Here is a 17,370-nt window from a genome sequence, read left to right as displayed (position 1 = left end):
AAGAATATGTCACGTTGTTCCTGTTATGCATTGTGCCATATCATATCTGATCTTGTCTGGTCTTGTCTGTGCAGTAACCTTCATGGCACCGGCGGAAGGAGGCTGTGTGTGACTGTGGAGCCGGCTCTGTTACTGAAGGGAGACATCCTGGTCAGTTCACAGCAGATGGACACAACGAAAAATTATGAGATTCATTTATGTATTGTTGGTAATGATTGAAACTTTGCTTACAAAATAATCAGCTAACAACACATTTTATTTTAGACTTGGACTTATTATAGACTTATAATTGGTTAATCTATAGGGGATTGTTCCACTTGTCAATAAAATGTAAATTCATGTTATTTTAAGCATAAATAACGGTTTGATCATGTGCTGTGGCTCCCCTGTGCTGCCCCCTGCAGGTGAAGTGCTACCACCGCAGGGCACACACTCCGGACAGAGACATCGTTTTCAGGCTGCAGTTTCACACCTGCACCATCCACGGGTCACAGCTGTGGTTCGGCAAAGGGGAGCTGGACGAGGCCTGTACTGGTGAGTTATATGACTTAGAATATTTTTCATCCTTTTACTTGTCATTTTACTCATCCTGTCAATACATTTTTCTAAGCTCTAATAGGAGTAAGTACATTTTACATTTACAGCAGTCAAAAGTTTGTATATTATTATTATTCATACAATCAGATAATATGTTTGTAATCAATCAAAAATTGAAGTATTGCACAAGAAGTGAATGGACTGTAAAACTGTAAAACCACAAAATTGCAGAAATATTACACCTATTTTACCTGTGGAAGATTTTGCTTATTTTCAACAATTTTGATTTATTGCCCTGCCTTTGTCCACTAATGAGAATCAGAATCAGAAAAGGTTCATTGCAATTGTCAACGAACAGAATTCACAAACATAGGAACTTGCTTTGGTGATTCAGTGCAACATAAAACAATGAACAATGATAAAAACAACTTATATAAAGTCAACCTATATAAGTCAAAAATAAATTACAATTTAAATCTGCTATAAGATAAAATAAAATAAAAAATAACCAAAATAGGCTTACTATGTACACAAATTTACAGTTGAAGTGAGTCTCATTTACAGTGCCTCTGTATCTTGAATAAGTTTCTTTTGTGGAACTGTTGCTGCTTGATGATGATATGCACTGAAGATGTATAGACTGGAGAATGCCTTAATAACAGTGTGACCTCGGAATATTTTGGGGAAAGAAATGTCCCTCTGCAGCAGCTAAATCCACAGTCCCTGGATGTAATGAGAGCCCTCTGGGGATTTCCTCAATGAGAAAGGCTTGTACTGTATTTATAGTGTAACAATCCCCAAGAGACGACTCTCTCCAGTTTAACGCTGTAATAGATGTGTTCATTACCTCATTTCCTTGTTGGTTTCACGTTTACAAACCACTAAAATCCTGCAGCTGAATGGCAAATAGAGCTATGCGTACTGAGAAATGCATAGAACAGACCTTCTCCAAACATCTGTGGAAGATATTACACTTTGTTTGAAATATGGCAATAGAAACTACATGTGATCCTCATCTAACTTAAATACAGGGTGGTCACCATCAAATCTGTGTCTTACTGTATGCAGTGCTTTTAAAATAGAAAGTGAACCAGATCAGCTTACATTACGGGTCTTCTAGGAAAGCTAAATGATCATGTTAATAAAAAATGTAAAATTAATGTTTCTCCAGATGAGCGTTTCCCATCTGACGCAACTGTGGAGTTTGTCTTCTCCACCGGACCAGAAAAGATCAAAGGTGATTATACTGTACTTAGTTATGAACTTTAACTACATATTGTTTACAAAGGCAAACAACATCGATGTGGTTAATTACAATCTGTTTTGAGCAGGTCGTGAGTTCCATAAGAATGACCCAGCGGTGACCGTGGACTACAACACTGGAGACCCTGTGGTTCGCTGGGACTCTTATGAGAACTTCAATGAGCGCTACCAGGACAGTTTGGAGGGTAAAGACTGACTTCTGCACTTCTACTTAATTTACATAGTAATACAAATGGTTGAAACTTATTTTTTCCCCCCAGACATTGCCCACACCAGAGGTCCTCTTGACGGCAGCCTTTACGCCCAGATTAAGAAGCGTAGAGCGGCGGGGTCCGGATCTCTCACCTCAACCAACGGCAGCAGTCCGGGAGCAGGCGTAGTTGACGAGCGAACCAGTCATCTCATTTCCCACAGTTCTGACTCTGGCCTCTCCGCACACTCGAGCCATTTGAACCAGCCCTGCCTGCACCAGGACGATCCCGTGCGCCATTCCCCTCCGCCCCCGACCCGTCAGGAGCAGGAGGAGCTGGAGAGGCTGCTGGGCGGGATCGAGGGGCGAGATGGCGAGCGCGAGACAGCCATATTGGACGATGGCGACTCCTTACCCCCCCCAGAGAGAAATGGCACGCTGAGGCTGAACCGCTCCTGTTCATGTCGGGATGGTTACCGCTCGCAGCGCTGTGCCGAACCAGGCTGCGACCGTACACTGCTCATGCCAAACGGATACTGTCTGGACCGCGCTCCTGGGACCAACGGCCATCATGGCGCCACCCCCTCTGCTAACTCTCCGCCTCCGTCCCACATGGATCTATGCCAGCACTACTCCCCCCACCCTCACCAGTCCCTCCCACCTCCTGATCTGGTCTGGGACAGGCAAACTGGGCAGCACTACTTACACAGGTCATGTTCCGAAACGTCCCGCCACATGTGCTGCCCTGCCCCGGATCTGGCCTCTCATCACCATAGCTATTCACATCACCGTCCCTGTTGCCCAGACGACCAATACCCACCCTACCACCACGCCCCTTCGCCACACAGCCACCATTCCAAAATCAGCCCAACGTACCATGATCTGATTCTCATGGACGGCCCATCACATGCTAACTGCCCGTGTCGGGATTGTGCCGTGAGGAGAGAGGAGACGTACCACACTGTCAGGATGGAACGTGGCGATAGTTTTCACTGGGACAGGGAGGCGGAGCTCCAACAAAGAGAGGCGGGGCTGAGGAGGACAAGGGAGGTGGAGATTCCAAGGGGGTCCGATCTGCACTGGGACAGAGACCCAAGGCGAGCCCGGGACTTGTCTTTTCACTGGGACAGGGACGCAGAGTGGGAGCGGGATAGAGAAGCAGAGTATTGGCACAGGAGGGCCACCGTAGCCTCTTACGGTCCACAGTCTCATGATCTCCCCGCGTTTTCATTCGACCCGCTGCCGTCCGGTCACCCCGCTTACCCTGAGGCGTCCCGCTCCCATGCGCACTCCCACCTGGACATGAAGTACAGCAGCAGTAGCAGTGGGTACCAGACGCCTCGCCAGGTGTGTCCGTACTCACCCTACCAGCCCTCCCCATCAGAAAGCAGGGGGTACGCCTCCGGGTACCAGTCTGAATCCACGTCCCCGCTACCCCCCTCCTCCTCTGTGACAGGAAATTGCAATCACCATGGTAACGGGACACATCATTGCCCAGAGTCCCAGCACCAGACATACCCATCTGAGTCACACACTGGTGAGTCACGCAGTACAGGCTGAACTTTTAACAATGGAACCTTTTACACAATTAGCTAAATCCCCCAACAAATACTTGAAACCAGATGTGTTCTTCATAGTTAAACTTTTTCGTCATTTTGTTCAAGTTAAAAGCTCTTTATAAAAGCTGGCCCTTCCTTTTTTCTAACATAATGCACATTCATTCATATAAAAGCTGTGTATATTGTTTGACTTGGGTCATGAGATCGATTTTATATTATGATCAATTTTACTTGAGGGTCACTCCCACTGTTCAGCAATTCTACTAAATTCACTGTATTTTGCAGATGTCTTGCGTAGTTCTGGTGAGAGTGTGGGCTGGAGGGACCATCTTTCTCATGGTTCCTTTAAAAGAGTTCACAGAGATGTCCATCCAGCCTGTTCTACGCCCTCAGACATGTCAGGACCTTCTACTCCTGTCCACACCAGCAGTCCACTACGCAACCAGGAGAGGTAAATATTAAGTTTTATGTGTACTTAAGTTATACCTATTCTCATCTCTAAAAAAAGATTTTCTTCCAGTCCCAGTCCTGGAAGTCGAGAGTATGAGATCCGGACCACAGACATCATTGGCAGTGACTGTGAGAGCTCTAGCCCCCAGGAAGAGCCTCACTGTGGGGACAACACGCCACAAGAACCCCCTCTTAACCAGATACACAGCACAGGACCCACTCATAGCCAGGAGAACGGCGTCAATCCCTCCACCACAGAGCAAACAAAAGACTGTCCGACACCGGACGCATCCACACAAACAGGGAAACAAATCACAGAATTGAACCCAACAAACAGCCCTCCCTCCCCGCTCCATGCCTCCCCCGCTCCGCACACAACGCCCTCCCCACCAACAGAGGCCGCTGTGCAAACTCACCCTCAAAGCCAAAATCCCACAAGAGTAGTGAACGGGGTTAACGGGTCTTCACCGATCCCACATTCACAAAAACCCCCTACTCCAAATTCTCCCATATCCAACCATTCAAATAGCATGGAGGTTTCCCCCATTTCGGAAAGTCCTGTTCCTGGATTTGCCACTTTAGGTCGAAAACTCATGCTCTCCGACACCCACCACCATCCAAACCACGGACCCCCGCCCCACCACCATCTGCCCGGTACTTTAGACCGACGGCCGTACTACCCCAACCACGGTCCACAGCAACTGCACTCCAACTACTCCACCATCTCCATACCCTTGCCCCACCCACAGCCGCCTCTGCCAGAGAAGAGGCACACGCCAGCCCAGACCAGCCCCCTGAGCAATGGGGGAGGAGGGGCGGGTGGGCCGAGGCAGTCAGTAGGGAGCCAGCACCATGTGACTTTTTCACCCACTGTAGGGGAAATAGCGCCACCTGCAGAACAACATGAAGTATCTGTAGAGATGGAAAGCAGCATCAGGGTCAGTGTGAAGTTTGTCCAGGACAGTTCGCGGTTCTGGTACAAGCCGGGAATCTCCAGAGAACAAGGTACGATTCTGCTAAACCTGACAAATATTACCTGTAAAACCTAAGGAAATAAATAATAGTATTACACCTGGTTTATGTATTTAGTTGATTATATTTTTGTATCTATATATTTATCAAATGTATTGCTTTTATATACATTGTTTCCTAAATGTTCTGTATTACTACTATCTGCAACACTTTGGAAACTATCTTGTTTGTAATGTGCTATACAAATAAAGTTGGATTGGATTGAACATAGCACTTTGGTGTAAATCAAAGACGCTTTACATACTTAGAACATGCTACAAGGAAAGGACAGACAAATCAAGTAATAGAACAGTTTGGGACTTGCATCTAAACGGTCACTTTTGACTCTTGCAGCAATTGCTGCTCTGAAGGAGAAGGAGCCTGGAAACTTCCTGATCCGGGACAGTAACTCTTTCCAAGGCGCATATGGTCTGGCCCTGAAGGTGGCCACACCTCCAGCCAATATCAACAACCACAGCAGCAAAGGTGCACATTCTGTTCAGACTTACACTGATTCTAACTTGCACTGTAAAGTTCTTCGATGACTGAAATATTGTTGAATCTCTGAATGTTTCAGTGAGTGACCCTCTGGAGCAGCTGGTTAGACACTTTCTCATAGAGACTGGGCCGCGTGGAGTCAAGATTAAAGGCTGCCAGAATGAACCATATTTTGGTAAACCATATTTATGCTTTTTCTTTTCAGTATATTTTGGGCCTGTGGGGACCTCTGGTGGTTTATGTTTGAATTGTAAATCTAGAGTTCTTACTTTTATTTTAAATTGTGGATTAAATGAATGCAAAATTCAAAAAGTAATGTAAACATTTAGCATAGTTTTTAACACATTATTATTTGTGCATTTTTCAGGGAGTCTTTCTGCATTGGTGTACCAGCACGTCATCACTCCCATCTCTCTGCCCTGCGCTCTCAAGATCCCAGAGAAAGGTCTGTACATGACAGTGATTCTGAAAGGCCTTGTCCTGTTGTAGTTAAACTATGGTGGATGAAAATTTTACAGTACAGGCCTTAAATCTAAAGCTTTTTTGTGTGTGTTCTCAGAACTCACTGTAGAGTTACAGGAGGTGCCCCCAGTGGCTAATATCAGCACAGCAGCCGACCTGCTAAAACAGGGAGCTGGTAAGAACTAAAAAATTCATCCTTAATACAAGAAGAACCGACAGATACAGCAAACATATTTTGCTAATGAAGCTCACAAAAATATAATCATTTTAAATTGTGTACATATCTCTCCTCAGCCTGTAACGTGCTATACCTGAACTCAGTGGAGACAGAGTCTCTGACCGGTCCCCAGGCCATCGCCAAGGCAACTGACTCCACTCTGAGCCGAGCACCCCGCCCCCCTGCCACTGTGGTCCAGTTCAAAGTTACGTCCCAGGGAATCATTCTTACTGACAGCCAGAGGCGGTATGAAACTAAAACTAAAACTCCATGCAAAAGACATTAATCTCCATGCATAAGCTATCTACCAGATAAGACAGTCCAGGATAAAGCATAATTAGGCCAGAGCGCCACAAGCTGGCGAGAGGCCTATTAATCTCGTAAGGCCGTGCGAAGCACGGCTGCGAAAGTGCGCACGTAGTGCGCACGAAATCGAGCGCGAAGCGCTCGCCCACTTCCAAACACTCACTAACGCACTCCTTCACTCATGCACGCCCCGTGCATACTAATTAGTAGTAGGAAAATGGAACATTACCGTTGTAAACGGGCGAAGCCCGTGCAAAAGTGCGCACTAAACGAGCACTTTACATTGAGATGACGACCGCGAAGCGGTCGTCATCCCCATATAAAGCACTCATTTGCGCTAAGTAGCTCACGAATACGTTCCCCATCTCTTGCATGTTCCGTGCATATAAGCATGTAGTGCAAAAATTGAACATTATTACTGTATAGAGGGCCAAAAACACAAAGTGGGCGGAGCCCACTCAAAATTAACGAAAGTACCCGTCAGTGACCAGGGACCCACACCATGAGGTAGGAAAGCGCGAGCGCTTTCCGAAAATGTATAGTTTATGATATTTGAAAAATGGGAAACATTGTTTTCGCATCGGAATATTTAGGCCCGAGCCCCAGCAGGGCGGAGGGCCTATTGCTCCCGCAACGCTGCCGAAGGCAGCGTTGCAACTATCTGACCAAACATGCGGGCGCAGCCCACATGTTTGGTACCCCGTCGCCCCTGGCAAGTACAGTGAACTAGCCCATGCCGAAGGCATGGATCATGCATACTTACTCCTGCTATGACAGAAAAAGTCAACAATGAGTGAATGGGCATAGCCCATTCACTCATTGTTGACAACAGCAGCGCGAAGCGCTGCATTCCTCCAAAAACCCTCCTGGCATCGTCCCGTACGCGAGAGTCCATGCCGCAGGCATGGGCCATGCTTGTATCTGCTCAAATCAATGGAAGTCTATGGGGAGTGGGCGGGGCATCCCGACGGAATAGGGAGTGACGAGCGCGTAAGCGCTCGTAATGATGATTCCACCCCATGGCGGCATCGGGAAGGCTTAGAGCTTTCAAACGATGTATAATTTGTTGTTATAGTGGAAACGGCTATATTGTTTTTGCTAAAAATATTATTAGGCCCGAGCCCCAGCAGGGCGGAGGGCCTATTGCTCCCGCAACGCTGCCTTCGGCAGCGTTGCAACTGTCGCTGCATTCCTCCAAAAACCCTCCTGGCATCGTCCCGTATGCGAGAATCAATGCCGCAGGCATGGGCCATGCTTGTATAGCCGTCGCCCCTGTCAAGTACAGTGAACTAGCCCATGCCGAAGGCATGGATCATGCATACTTACTCCTGCTATGACAGAAATAGTCAACAATTAGTGAATGGGCGTAGCCCATTCACTAATTGTTGACAACAGCAGCGCGAAGCGCTACATTCCTCCAAAAACCCTCCTGGCATCGTCCCGTACGCAGGCATGGGCCATGCTTGTATCTGCTCAAATCAATGGAAGTCTATGGGGAGTGGGCGGGGCATCCCGACAGAATAGGGAGTGACGAGCGCGTAAGCGCTCGTAATGATGATTCCACCCCATGACGGCATCGGGAAGGCTTAGAGCTTTCAAACGATGTATAATTTGTTGTTATAGTGGAAACGGCTATATTGTTTTTGCTAAAAATATTATTATTAGGCCCGAGCGCCACAAGCTGGCGAGAGGCCTATTAATCTCGTAAGGCCGTGCGAAGCACGGCTGCGAAAGTGCGCACGTAGTGCGCACAAAATCGAGCGCGAAGCGCTCGCCCACTTCCAAACACTCACTAACGCACTCCTCCACTCATGCACGCCCCGTGCATACTAATTAGTTGTAGGAAAATGGAACATTACCGTTGTAAACGGGCGAAGCCCGTGCAAAAGTTCGCACTAAACGAGCACTTTACATTGGGATGACGACCGCGAAGCGGTCGTCATCCCCATATAAAGCACTCATTTGCGCTAAGTAGCTCACGAATACGTTCCCCATCTCTTGCATGTTCCGTGCATATAAGCATGTAAGGCAAAAATTGAACATTATTACTGTATAGAGGGCCAAAAACACAAAGTGGGCGGAGCCCACTCAAAATTAACGAAAGTACCCGTCAGTGACCAGGGACCCACACCATGAGGTAGGAAAGCGCGAGCGCTTTCCGAAAATGTATAGTTTATGATATTTGAAAAATGGGAAACATTGTTTTCGCATCGGAATATTATTCTTTCTTCTTCTCGGGACCAACCCCCCTATTTTTCACCCAGTGAACATTGACGAAAAGTCACAAAAATTTGCACGCCTCTAAAAATCGTGCCTCTCTACATTCTGGCTATTTCTCTTTTCTAAAATTAAAAAAATTGGCGCGTCAGCGCCCCCAAATGTACCAAAAATGCATTGAGAGATGGGAAATGACCCAAAAAAAATCTGATCGTAGAATCATGAAATTTGGCGCAGAGGTAGATGGTGACAAGAGAAGTAAAAAATATTATTACGGCAACGCCGTCCGCCCAACCAAATGTCGGCCATATTGCTTCAAAAATGGCTAAACATGACTTCGGAGTCTTTCCAAACGTCGTACTTTTACGAACTCCTCGCAGGGCGTTGGCCCTAAAAAGCTGAAATTTGGTGAAAATGCTACTGAGGAGTGGGACATCAAAAGTTATCCAAATTACATTGATACCTCTCACGGTCTCTGTGCGGCGAAGCCGCAAACTGTAGCTAGAATTTCAGAAATCTCCCATATTTAAAATTTCTGCCGTTTGCGCAGATAAAGTCCGAATTGCGTCAAATTAGAATCAGTTGTTAAACTCTTTGCCCTAAACCCACTTGAAGTGAAATAAATTCATTTGGCGCCACAGCGCCCCCTACAGATTTTATATGGAGGTTAAATGTTTAGTTTTGCGAAATTATATGAAATTTGACACACAACTCAATTTTAGCATCCCCATCAAAAAAGTCAATGACTCATGTCATAATTGTTATGGCGTTGCCGTAACGATGACCGAAACCTTTCATGTTATTCCAATGGGGAAATCGCCAGAACATGTTTACACTTTAGACTTTCACAAACTCCTCCCAGGGCGTCAGCCCTATTAACCTGAAATTTGGTGAGACTCATCTTCAAGACCATCAAAAGTTATCCACATTTTCATTCAAAGAGTCACGGTGTCTGTGCGGCAAAGCCGCACATTTTGCCAAGAATTCAAAATAAAATTGCTTTTTGATGGTAAAACAAAGGGGAGAAGATGTGACAGCGTCACAGATTCAGCAGTAGGCGTAATAAAAGGACAATTGGGGCGCGTTAGCGCCCCCTCCTCTTGCGGCGTGGCGGCGGTGTGGCGGCGGCGTGGCGAGGGCCGATCATTGCCGCTTGCGGCTATATTTAGGCCCGAGCCCCAGCAGGGCGGAGGGCCTATTGCTCCCGCAACGCTGCCGAAGGCAGCGTTGCAACTGTCTGACCAAACATGCGGGCGCAGCCCGCATGTTTGGTGCCCCGTCGCCCCTGGCAAGTACAGTGAACTAGCCCATGCCGAAGGCATGGATCATGCATACTTACTCCTGCTATGACAGAAATAGTCAACAATTTGTGAATGGGCGTAGCCCATTCACAAATTGTTGACAACAGCAGCGCGAAGCGCTGCATTCCTCCAAAAACCCTCCTGGCATCGTCCTGTACGCGAGAATCCATGCCGCAGGCATGGGCCATGCTTGTATCTGCTCAAATCAATGGAAGTCTATGGGGAGTGGGCGGGGCATCCCGACGGAATGGGGAGTGACGAGCGCGTAAGCGCTCGTAATGATGATTCCACCCCATGGCGGCATTGGGAAGGCTTAGAGCTTTCAAACGATGTATAATTTGTTGTTATAGTGGAAACGGCTATATTGTTTTTGCTAAAAATATTATTATTTTTATTTTTCTTGTTCTTCTGCTTTTTGAGCTCTAATTTGACCCCCTGAACGTGCTCAAAAACTCACCAAACTTTGCCCAAAATTCAGAATCGGCGAAAAATTTGATTTTTTCTGGGCCATTTTTTTTTTCGTTAAAAAATGGCGCGACAGCGCCACCGACAAAAGTCAAAATACATTGCGCCTATGGGAGACGCCCCGAGGTCAACTTTGGCGTAAAGCTACGAAATTCGGGACACGCATTCCTCTCGTGAGGACAAAAAAAATATATTATTGTGGCCACGCCCCCAGACTTACCCTATGGCCGCCATCTTCCTTTGAAAATGAAAACAAGCTGAGTTAGCCATTTTGTTTACGTCAAACTTTGACGAACTCCTCCTAGGGCGTTTTGCCCACCGACTTCAAAATCGGCGTACGTCCTCTGGACAAGTGGGACATCTAAAGTTATCCAATTTTTTGAGATACCTTTTACGGTCTGTGTGCGGCGCAGCCGCAAAGTTGGACAACTTATTTTGGAATATTGCAGATCTAAAAATTGTTCCCATTTGATCAAAACCAGTCCGATTAGGACCAAATTTGAATCAGTTGTTAAACTTTCTAGTTTGGACCAGTTTAGGCTGACAAAATTGAAATGGGCGCGATAGCGCCCCCTACAGAGTGACCTTTAAATTAACATTGAAGGTCAAAAATTAGTTTTACCAAAATTGTCTAAACTTTACCCAAAATTCTACTTTGCCGTCCCAATCACAAAAGCCAATCACAAAAATGCCTAATTTTTTACGGCGTAGTCGTAGCGATGACAGAAACCTCCCATGTTATCCCTATGGGAAAACCACAAAATCTCTCAAATTACCACATTTTTATGTTTTACACTTTAACGAAGTCCTCCTAGTGCGTTTTGCCCACCAACCTCAAAATTGGTGTACGTCCTCTAGACAAGTGGGGCATCTAAAGTTATCCAAATTTTAAGGATAACTTTTACGGTCTCTGTGCGACGGAGCCGCAAACGTTTCCCAGAATTCTGACTATTTGGCCTTCAGAGTGGTCTATAAACAATAGAGTTTTTCCAAATGACATGATATTTTGAACAAAATTCTAATTTGCCATCCTGATCATAAAAGTATGAGAGCCAAAGTCATATTTTGTACGGCGTAACCGTAGCGTTGACAGAAACATCCCATGTTATCCTTATGGGAAAATCGTAGAATCGCTCAAATCACCACATTTTTACGCTTCACACTTTAATGAACTCCTCCTAGGGTGATTGTCCGATCAAGTTCATATTTGGAGAATATCATCTACACAAGCGGGGCATCAAAACTTATCCATATTTTGATTCTAAGTGCTACGGTCTCTGTGTGGCGGACCCGCAAATATATGTCAGAAATGGGAAAACAGCGAAATCTCTAAAATGACCACATTTTTACGCTTCACACTTTAACGAACTCCTCCTAGGGCGATTGCCCGATCAAGCTCATATTTGGGGAAAATCATCTACACAAACGGGGCATCAAAAGTTAGTCATATTTTGATTTTAAGTGGTACGGTCTCTGTGCCGTGGAGCTGCAAATATACTGTCACAAATGGGAAAAACGCCAAATCCTTGAAATGTTCACATTTACGCTTCACACTTTAACAAACTCCTCCGTGGGCAATAGCTCGATCAAGCTTTACTTTGGGAAATATCATCTACACAAGCGCGGCATCAAAAGTTATCCATATTTTTATTCCAAGTGCTACGGTCTCTGTGCGGCGGCGCAGCAAATTTGACTGACACTTGTGTTGATTTGCACTGGATTGGCCATGTCCAATGTGTCCCCGTCTGTCAAGTTCTTTTTTAATTCAACACAATAAGGGCGCCATCTTTATCAAGTCGAAAGCGCAGAGTCGGAAGGCCGGCGGCCCGCGAGGGCCGTTGGATGCCGCTTGCGGCTTTAATTATTTTTATTTTTCTTGTTCTTCTGCTTTTTGAGCTCTAATTTGACCCCCTGAACATGCTCAAAAACTCACCAAACTTTGCCCAAAATTCAGAATCGGCAAAAAATTTGATTTTTTCTGGGCCATTTTTTTTTTCGTTAAAAAATGGCGCGACAGCGCCACCGACAAAAGTCAAAATACATTGCGCCTATGGGAGACGCCCCGAGGTCAACTTTGTCGTAAAGCTACGAAATTCGGGACACGCATTCCTCTCGTGAGGACAAAAAAAAAATATTATTGTGGCCACGCCCCCAGACTTACCCTATGGCCGCCATCTTCCTTTGAAAATGAAAACAAGCTGAGTTAGCCATTTTGTTTACGTCAAACTTTGACGAACTCCTCCTAGGTTGTTTTGCCCACCGACTTCAAAATCGGCGTACGTCCTCTGGACAAGTGGGACATCTAAAGTTATCCAATTTTTTGAGATACCTTTTACGGTCTGTGTGCGGCGCAGCCGCAAAGTTGGACAACTTATTTTGGAATATTGCAGATCTAAAAATTGTTCCCATTTGATCAAAACCAGTCCGATTAGGACCAAATTTGAATCAGTTGTTAAACTTTCTAGTTTGGACCAGTTTAGGCTGACAAAATTGAAATGGGCGCGATAGCGCCCCCTACAGAGTGACCTTTAAATTAACATTGAAGGTCAAAAATTAGTTTTACCAAAATTGTCTAAACTTTACCCAAAATTCTACTTTGCCGTCCCAATCACAAAAGCCAATCACAAAAATGCCTAATTTTTTACGGCGTAGTCGTAGCGATGACAGAAACCTCCCATGTTATCCCTATGGGAAAACCACAAAATCTCTCAAATTACCACATTTTTATGTTTTACACTTTAACGAAGTCCTCCTAGTGCGTTTTGCCCACCAACCTCAAAATTGGTGTACGTCCTCTAGACAAGTGGGGCATCTAAAGTTATCCAAATTTTAAGGATAACTTTTACGGTCTCTGTGCGACGGAGCCGCAAACGTTTCCCAGAATTCTGACTATTTGGCCTTCAGAGTGGTCTATAAACAATAGAGTTTTTCCAAATGACATGATATTTTGAACAAAATTCTAATTTGCCATCCTGATCATAAAAGTATGAGAGCCAAAGTCATATTTTGTACGGCGTAACCGTAGCGTTGACAGAAACATCCCATGTTATCCTTATGGGAAAATCGTAGAATCGCTCAAATCACCACATTTTTACGCTTCACACTTTAATGAACTCCTCCTAGGGCGATTGTCCGATCAAGTTCATATTTGGAGAATATCATCTACACAAGCGGGGCATCAAAACTTATCCATATTTTGATTCTAAGTGCTACGGTCTCTGTGTGGCGGACCCGCAAATATATGTCAGAAATGGGAAAACAGCGAAATCTCTGAAATGTTCACATTTACGCTTCACACTTTAATGAACTCCTCTGTGGGCAATAGCTCGATCAAGCTCATATTTGGGGAAAATCATCTACACAAGCGCGGCATCAAAAGTTATCCATATTTTTATTCCAAGTGCTACGGTCTCTGTGCGGCGGAGCAGCAAATTTGACTGACACTTGTGTTCATTTGCACTGGATATGCCATGTCCAATGTGTCGCCGTCTGTCAAGTTCTTTTTTTAATTCAACACAATAAGGGCGCCATCTTTATCAAGTCGAAAGCGCAGAGTCGGAAGGCCGGCGGCCCGCGAGGGCCGTTGGATGCCGCTTGCGGCTTTAATTTTTATTGTTCATCTGCTTTTTGAGCTCTAATTTGACCCCCTGAACATGCTCAAAAACTCACCAAACTTTGCCCAAAATTCAGAATCGGCGAAAAATTAGATTTTTTCTGGGCTATTTTTTTTTTTTCGTTAAAAAATGGCGCAACAAAGCCACCGACAAAAGTCAAAATACATTGTGCCTATCGGAGACGCCCCGAGGTCAACTTTGTCGTAGAGCTACGAAATTCGGGACACGCATTCCTCTCTTGAGGACCAAAAAAAAATATTACTGTGGCCACGCGCCCAGAATTACCCTATGCCCGCCATCTTCCTTTGAAAATGAAAACAAGCTGAGTTAGCCATTTTGTTCACGTCAAACTTTGACGAACTCCTCCTAGGGCGTTTTGCCCACCGACTTCAAAATCGGCGTACGTCCTCTGGACAAGTGGGGCATCTAAAGTTATGCAAATTTTTGGGATACCTATTACGCTCTGTGTGCGGCGCAGCCGCAAAGTTGGACAACTTATTTTGGGATATTGCTAATCTAAAAATTGCTCCCATTTGATCAAATGAGTCCGATTAGGACCAAATTTGAATCAGTTGTTAAACTTTCTAGTTTGGACCAGTTTATGATGACAAAATTTAAATGGCCGCGATAGCGCCCCCTACAGAGTGACCTTTAAATTAACATTGAAGGTCAAAAATTAGTTTTACCAAAATGTTCTAAACTTTACCCAAAATTCTATTTTGCCGTCCCGATCAAAAAAGCCTATCAGACAAATGCCTTATTTTTTACGGCGTAGTCGTAGCGATGACAGAAACCTCCCATGTTATCCCTATGGGAAAACCGCAAAATCTCTCAAATATCCACATCTTTATGTTTCACACTTTAACGAACTCCTCCTTGTGCGTTTTGCCCACGAACCTCAAAATTGGTGTACGTCCTCTAGACAAGTGGGGCATCTAAAGTTATCCACATTTTAAGGATAACTTTTACGGTCTCTGTGCGACGGAGCCGCAAACGTTTCCCAGAATTCTGACTATTTGGCCTTCAGAGTGGTCTATAAACAATAGAGTTTTTCCAAATGACATGATATTTTGAACAAAATTCTAATTTGCCATCCTGATCATAAAAGTATGAGAGCCAAAGTCATATTTTGTACGGCGTAACCGTAGCGATGACAGAAACATCCCATGTTATCCTTATGGGAAAATCGTAGAATCGCTCAAATCACCACATTTTTACGCTTCACACTTTAACAAACTCCTCCTAGGGCAATAGCTCAATCAAGTTCATATTTGGGGAGAATCATCTACACAAGCGGGGCATCAAAACTTATCCATATTTTGATTCTAAGTGGTACGGTCTCTGTGCCGTGGAGCTGCAAATATACTGTCACATATGGGGAAACGCCAAATCTTTGAAATGTTCACATTTACGCTTCACACTTTAACAAACTCCTCCGTGGGCAATATCTCGATCAAGCTTTACTTTGGGAAATATCATCTACACAAGCGCGGCATCAAAAGTTATCCATATTTATATTCTAAGTGCTACGGTCTCTGTGCGGAGGCGCAGCAAATTTGACTGACACTTGTGTTCATTTGCACTGGATTGGCCATGTCAAATGTGTCGCCGTCTGTCAAGTTCTTTTTTAATTCAACAAACAATAAGGGCGCCATCTTTATCAAGTCGAAAGCGCAGAGTCGGAAGGCCGGCGGCCCGCGAGGGCCGTTGGATGCCGCTTGCGGCTTTAATATTCTTTCTTCTTTCTTTCTTTCTTCTCGGGACCAACCCCCCTATTTTTCACCCAGTGAACATTGACGAAAAGTCACAAAAATTTGCACACCTCTAAAAATCGTGCCTCTCTACATTCTGGCTATTTCCCTTTTCTAAAATAAAAAAAATTGGCGCGTCAGCGCCCCCAAATGTACCAAAAATGCATTGAGAGATAGGAAATGACCCAAAAAAAAATTGAAATTCAATCAATTGAAATTTGGCGCAGAGGTAGATGGTGACAAGAGAAGTAAAAAACATTAGTACGGCAATACCGTCCGCCCAACCAAATGTCGGCCATATTGCTTCAAAAATGGCTAAGCATGACTCGGGAGTTTTTCCAAACGTCGTACTTTTACGAACTCCTCCCAGGGCGTTGGCCCTAAAAAGCTGAAATTTGGTGAAAATGCTACTGAGGAGTGGGACATCAAAAGTTATTCAAATTACATTGATACCTGTCACGGTCTCTGTGCGGCGAAGCCGCAAACTTTAGCTAGAATTTCAGAAATCTCCCAAATTTAACATTTCTGCCGTTTGCACAGATAAAGTCCGAATTGCGTCAAATTAGAATCAGTTGTTAAACTCTTTGCCCTAAACCTACTTGAAGTGAAATAAATTAATTTGGCACCACAGCGCCCCCTACAGATTTTTTTTATGGAGGTTAAATGTTTAGTTTTGCGAAATTATATGAAATTTGACACAAAACTCAATTTTGGCATCATGATCAAAAAGTCAATGAGACCCATGTCATAATTGTTATGGCTTTGCCGTAACGATGACCAAAACCTTCCATGTTATTCCAATGGGGAAATCGCCAGAACATGTTTACACTTTAGACTTTCACAAACTCCTCCCAGGGCTTTAGCCCTATTAACCTGAAATTTGGTGAGACTCATCTTCAGTGGTGGACCATCAAAAGTTATCCACATTTTTATTCAAAGAGTCACGGTGTCTGTGCGGCAAAGCCGCACATTTTGCCAAGAGTTCAAAATAAAATTGCTTTTTGATGGTAAAACAAAGGAGAAGATGTGACAGCGTCACAGATTCAGCAGTAGGCGTACTAAAAGGACAATTGAGGCGCGTTAGCGCCCCCTCCTCTTGCGGCGTGGCGGCGGCGGCGTGGCGAGGTCCGATCATTGCCACTTGCGGCTGTATTTTATCTTACTTCTATTGTTTCTTCTGCAGGGTGTTCTTCCGAAGACATTATCCAGTCAACAGTGTGACGTTCAGCAGCCTTGACCCCAAAGACAGACGGTATGTGTGCACAAAAGAGACTGAGTCTGACTAACCCCGGCCCAGTGAATGTGTGTGCACCCTTTGTGCAGCAGCTGCTGTCAGCATGTCTAAATGTTGTATTGTGATACATGATATGATTTTGAATTTTGAGTAAGTTTGTTCCAAAGCATGTTGGCTGCGTCTGCACGTGTCTGAGCTTGTCTGTTCTCTCTCTGGCTGTAGGTGGACTAACTCCGACAACACTACCGTTAAGTAAGTGCTCAGAGTTTAGTGACCTCATTTGAACAGTAGACAT

The 17,370-nt window shown here is 44.9% G+C and overlaps 1 protein-coding gene across 5 annotated transcripts in view; it reads left to right on the top strand.

The window, feature by feature from the left end:
• The window catches only part of tns2a (tensin 2a), a 62,339-nt gene that overhangs the window by 42,146 nt on the left and 2,823 nt on the right, over positions 1 to 17,370 (top strand). For 3 of the 5 annotated variants that reach the window (XM_072449507.1, XM_072449511.1, XM_072449509.1), the window contains exons 14-27: positions 75 to 150; positions 405 to 534; positions 1,709 to 1,774; positions 1,869 to 1,985; positions 2,061 to 3,527; positions 3,835 to 4,000; positions 4,070 to 5,004; positions 5,365 to 5,496; positions 5,588 to 5,683; positions 5,876 to 5,953; positions 6,068 to 6,145; positions 6,265 to 6,433; positions 17,025 to 17,093; positions 17,298 to 17,327. In XM_072449507.1, the coding sequence (XP_072305608.1) occupies positions 75 to 150; positions 405 to 534; positions 1,709 to 1,774; positions 1,869 to 1,985; positions 2,061 to 3,527; positions 3,835 to 4,000; positions 4,070 to 5,004; positions 5,365 to 5,496; positions 5,588 to 5,683; positions 5,876 to 5,953; positions 6,068 to 6,145; positions 6,265 to 6,433; positions 17,025 to 17,093; positions 17,298 to 17,327 (3,609 nt within the window). The remainder of the gene's footprint in view (positions 1 to 74; positions 151 to 404; positions 535 to 1,708; positions 1,775 to 1,868; positions 1,986 to 2,060; positions 3,528 to 3,834; positions 4,001 to 4,069; positions 5,005 to 5,364; positions 5,497 to 5,587; positions 5,684 to 5,875; positions 5,954 to 6,067; positions 6,146 to 6,264; positions 6,434 to 17,024; positions 17,094 to 17,297; positions 17,328 to 17,370) is intronic. The other 2 variants (XM_072449508.1, XM_072449510.1) reach the window with 2 other exon arrangements.

The sequence above is a fragment of the Eucyclogobius newberryi genome, unplaced genomic scaffold, assembly GCF_026437365.1.
Source record: "Eucyclogobius newberryi isolate DKJ021-1_F unplaced genomic scaffold, fEucNew1.0.hap1 SCAF_17, whole genome shotgun sequence".
NCBI classification, from domain to species: domain Eukaryota; kingdom Metazoa; phylum Chordata; class Actinopteri; order Gobiiformes; family Gobiidae; genus Eucyclogobius; species Eucyclogobius newberryi.
Note: the sequence above shows the minus strand (reverse complement) of the source record. Positions and strands in the feature narration are given on the sequence as shown.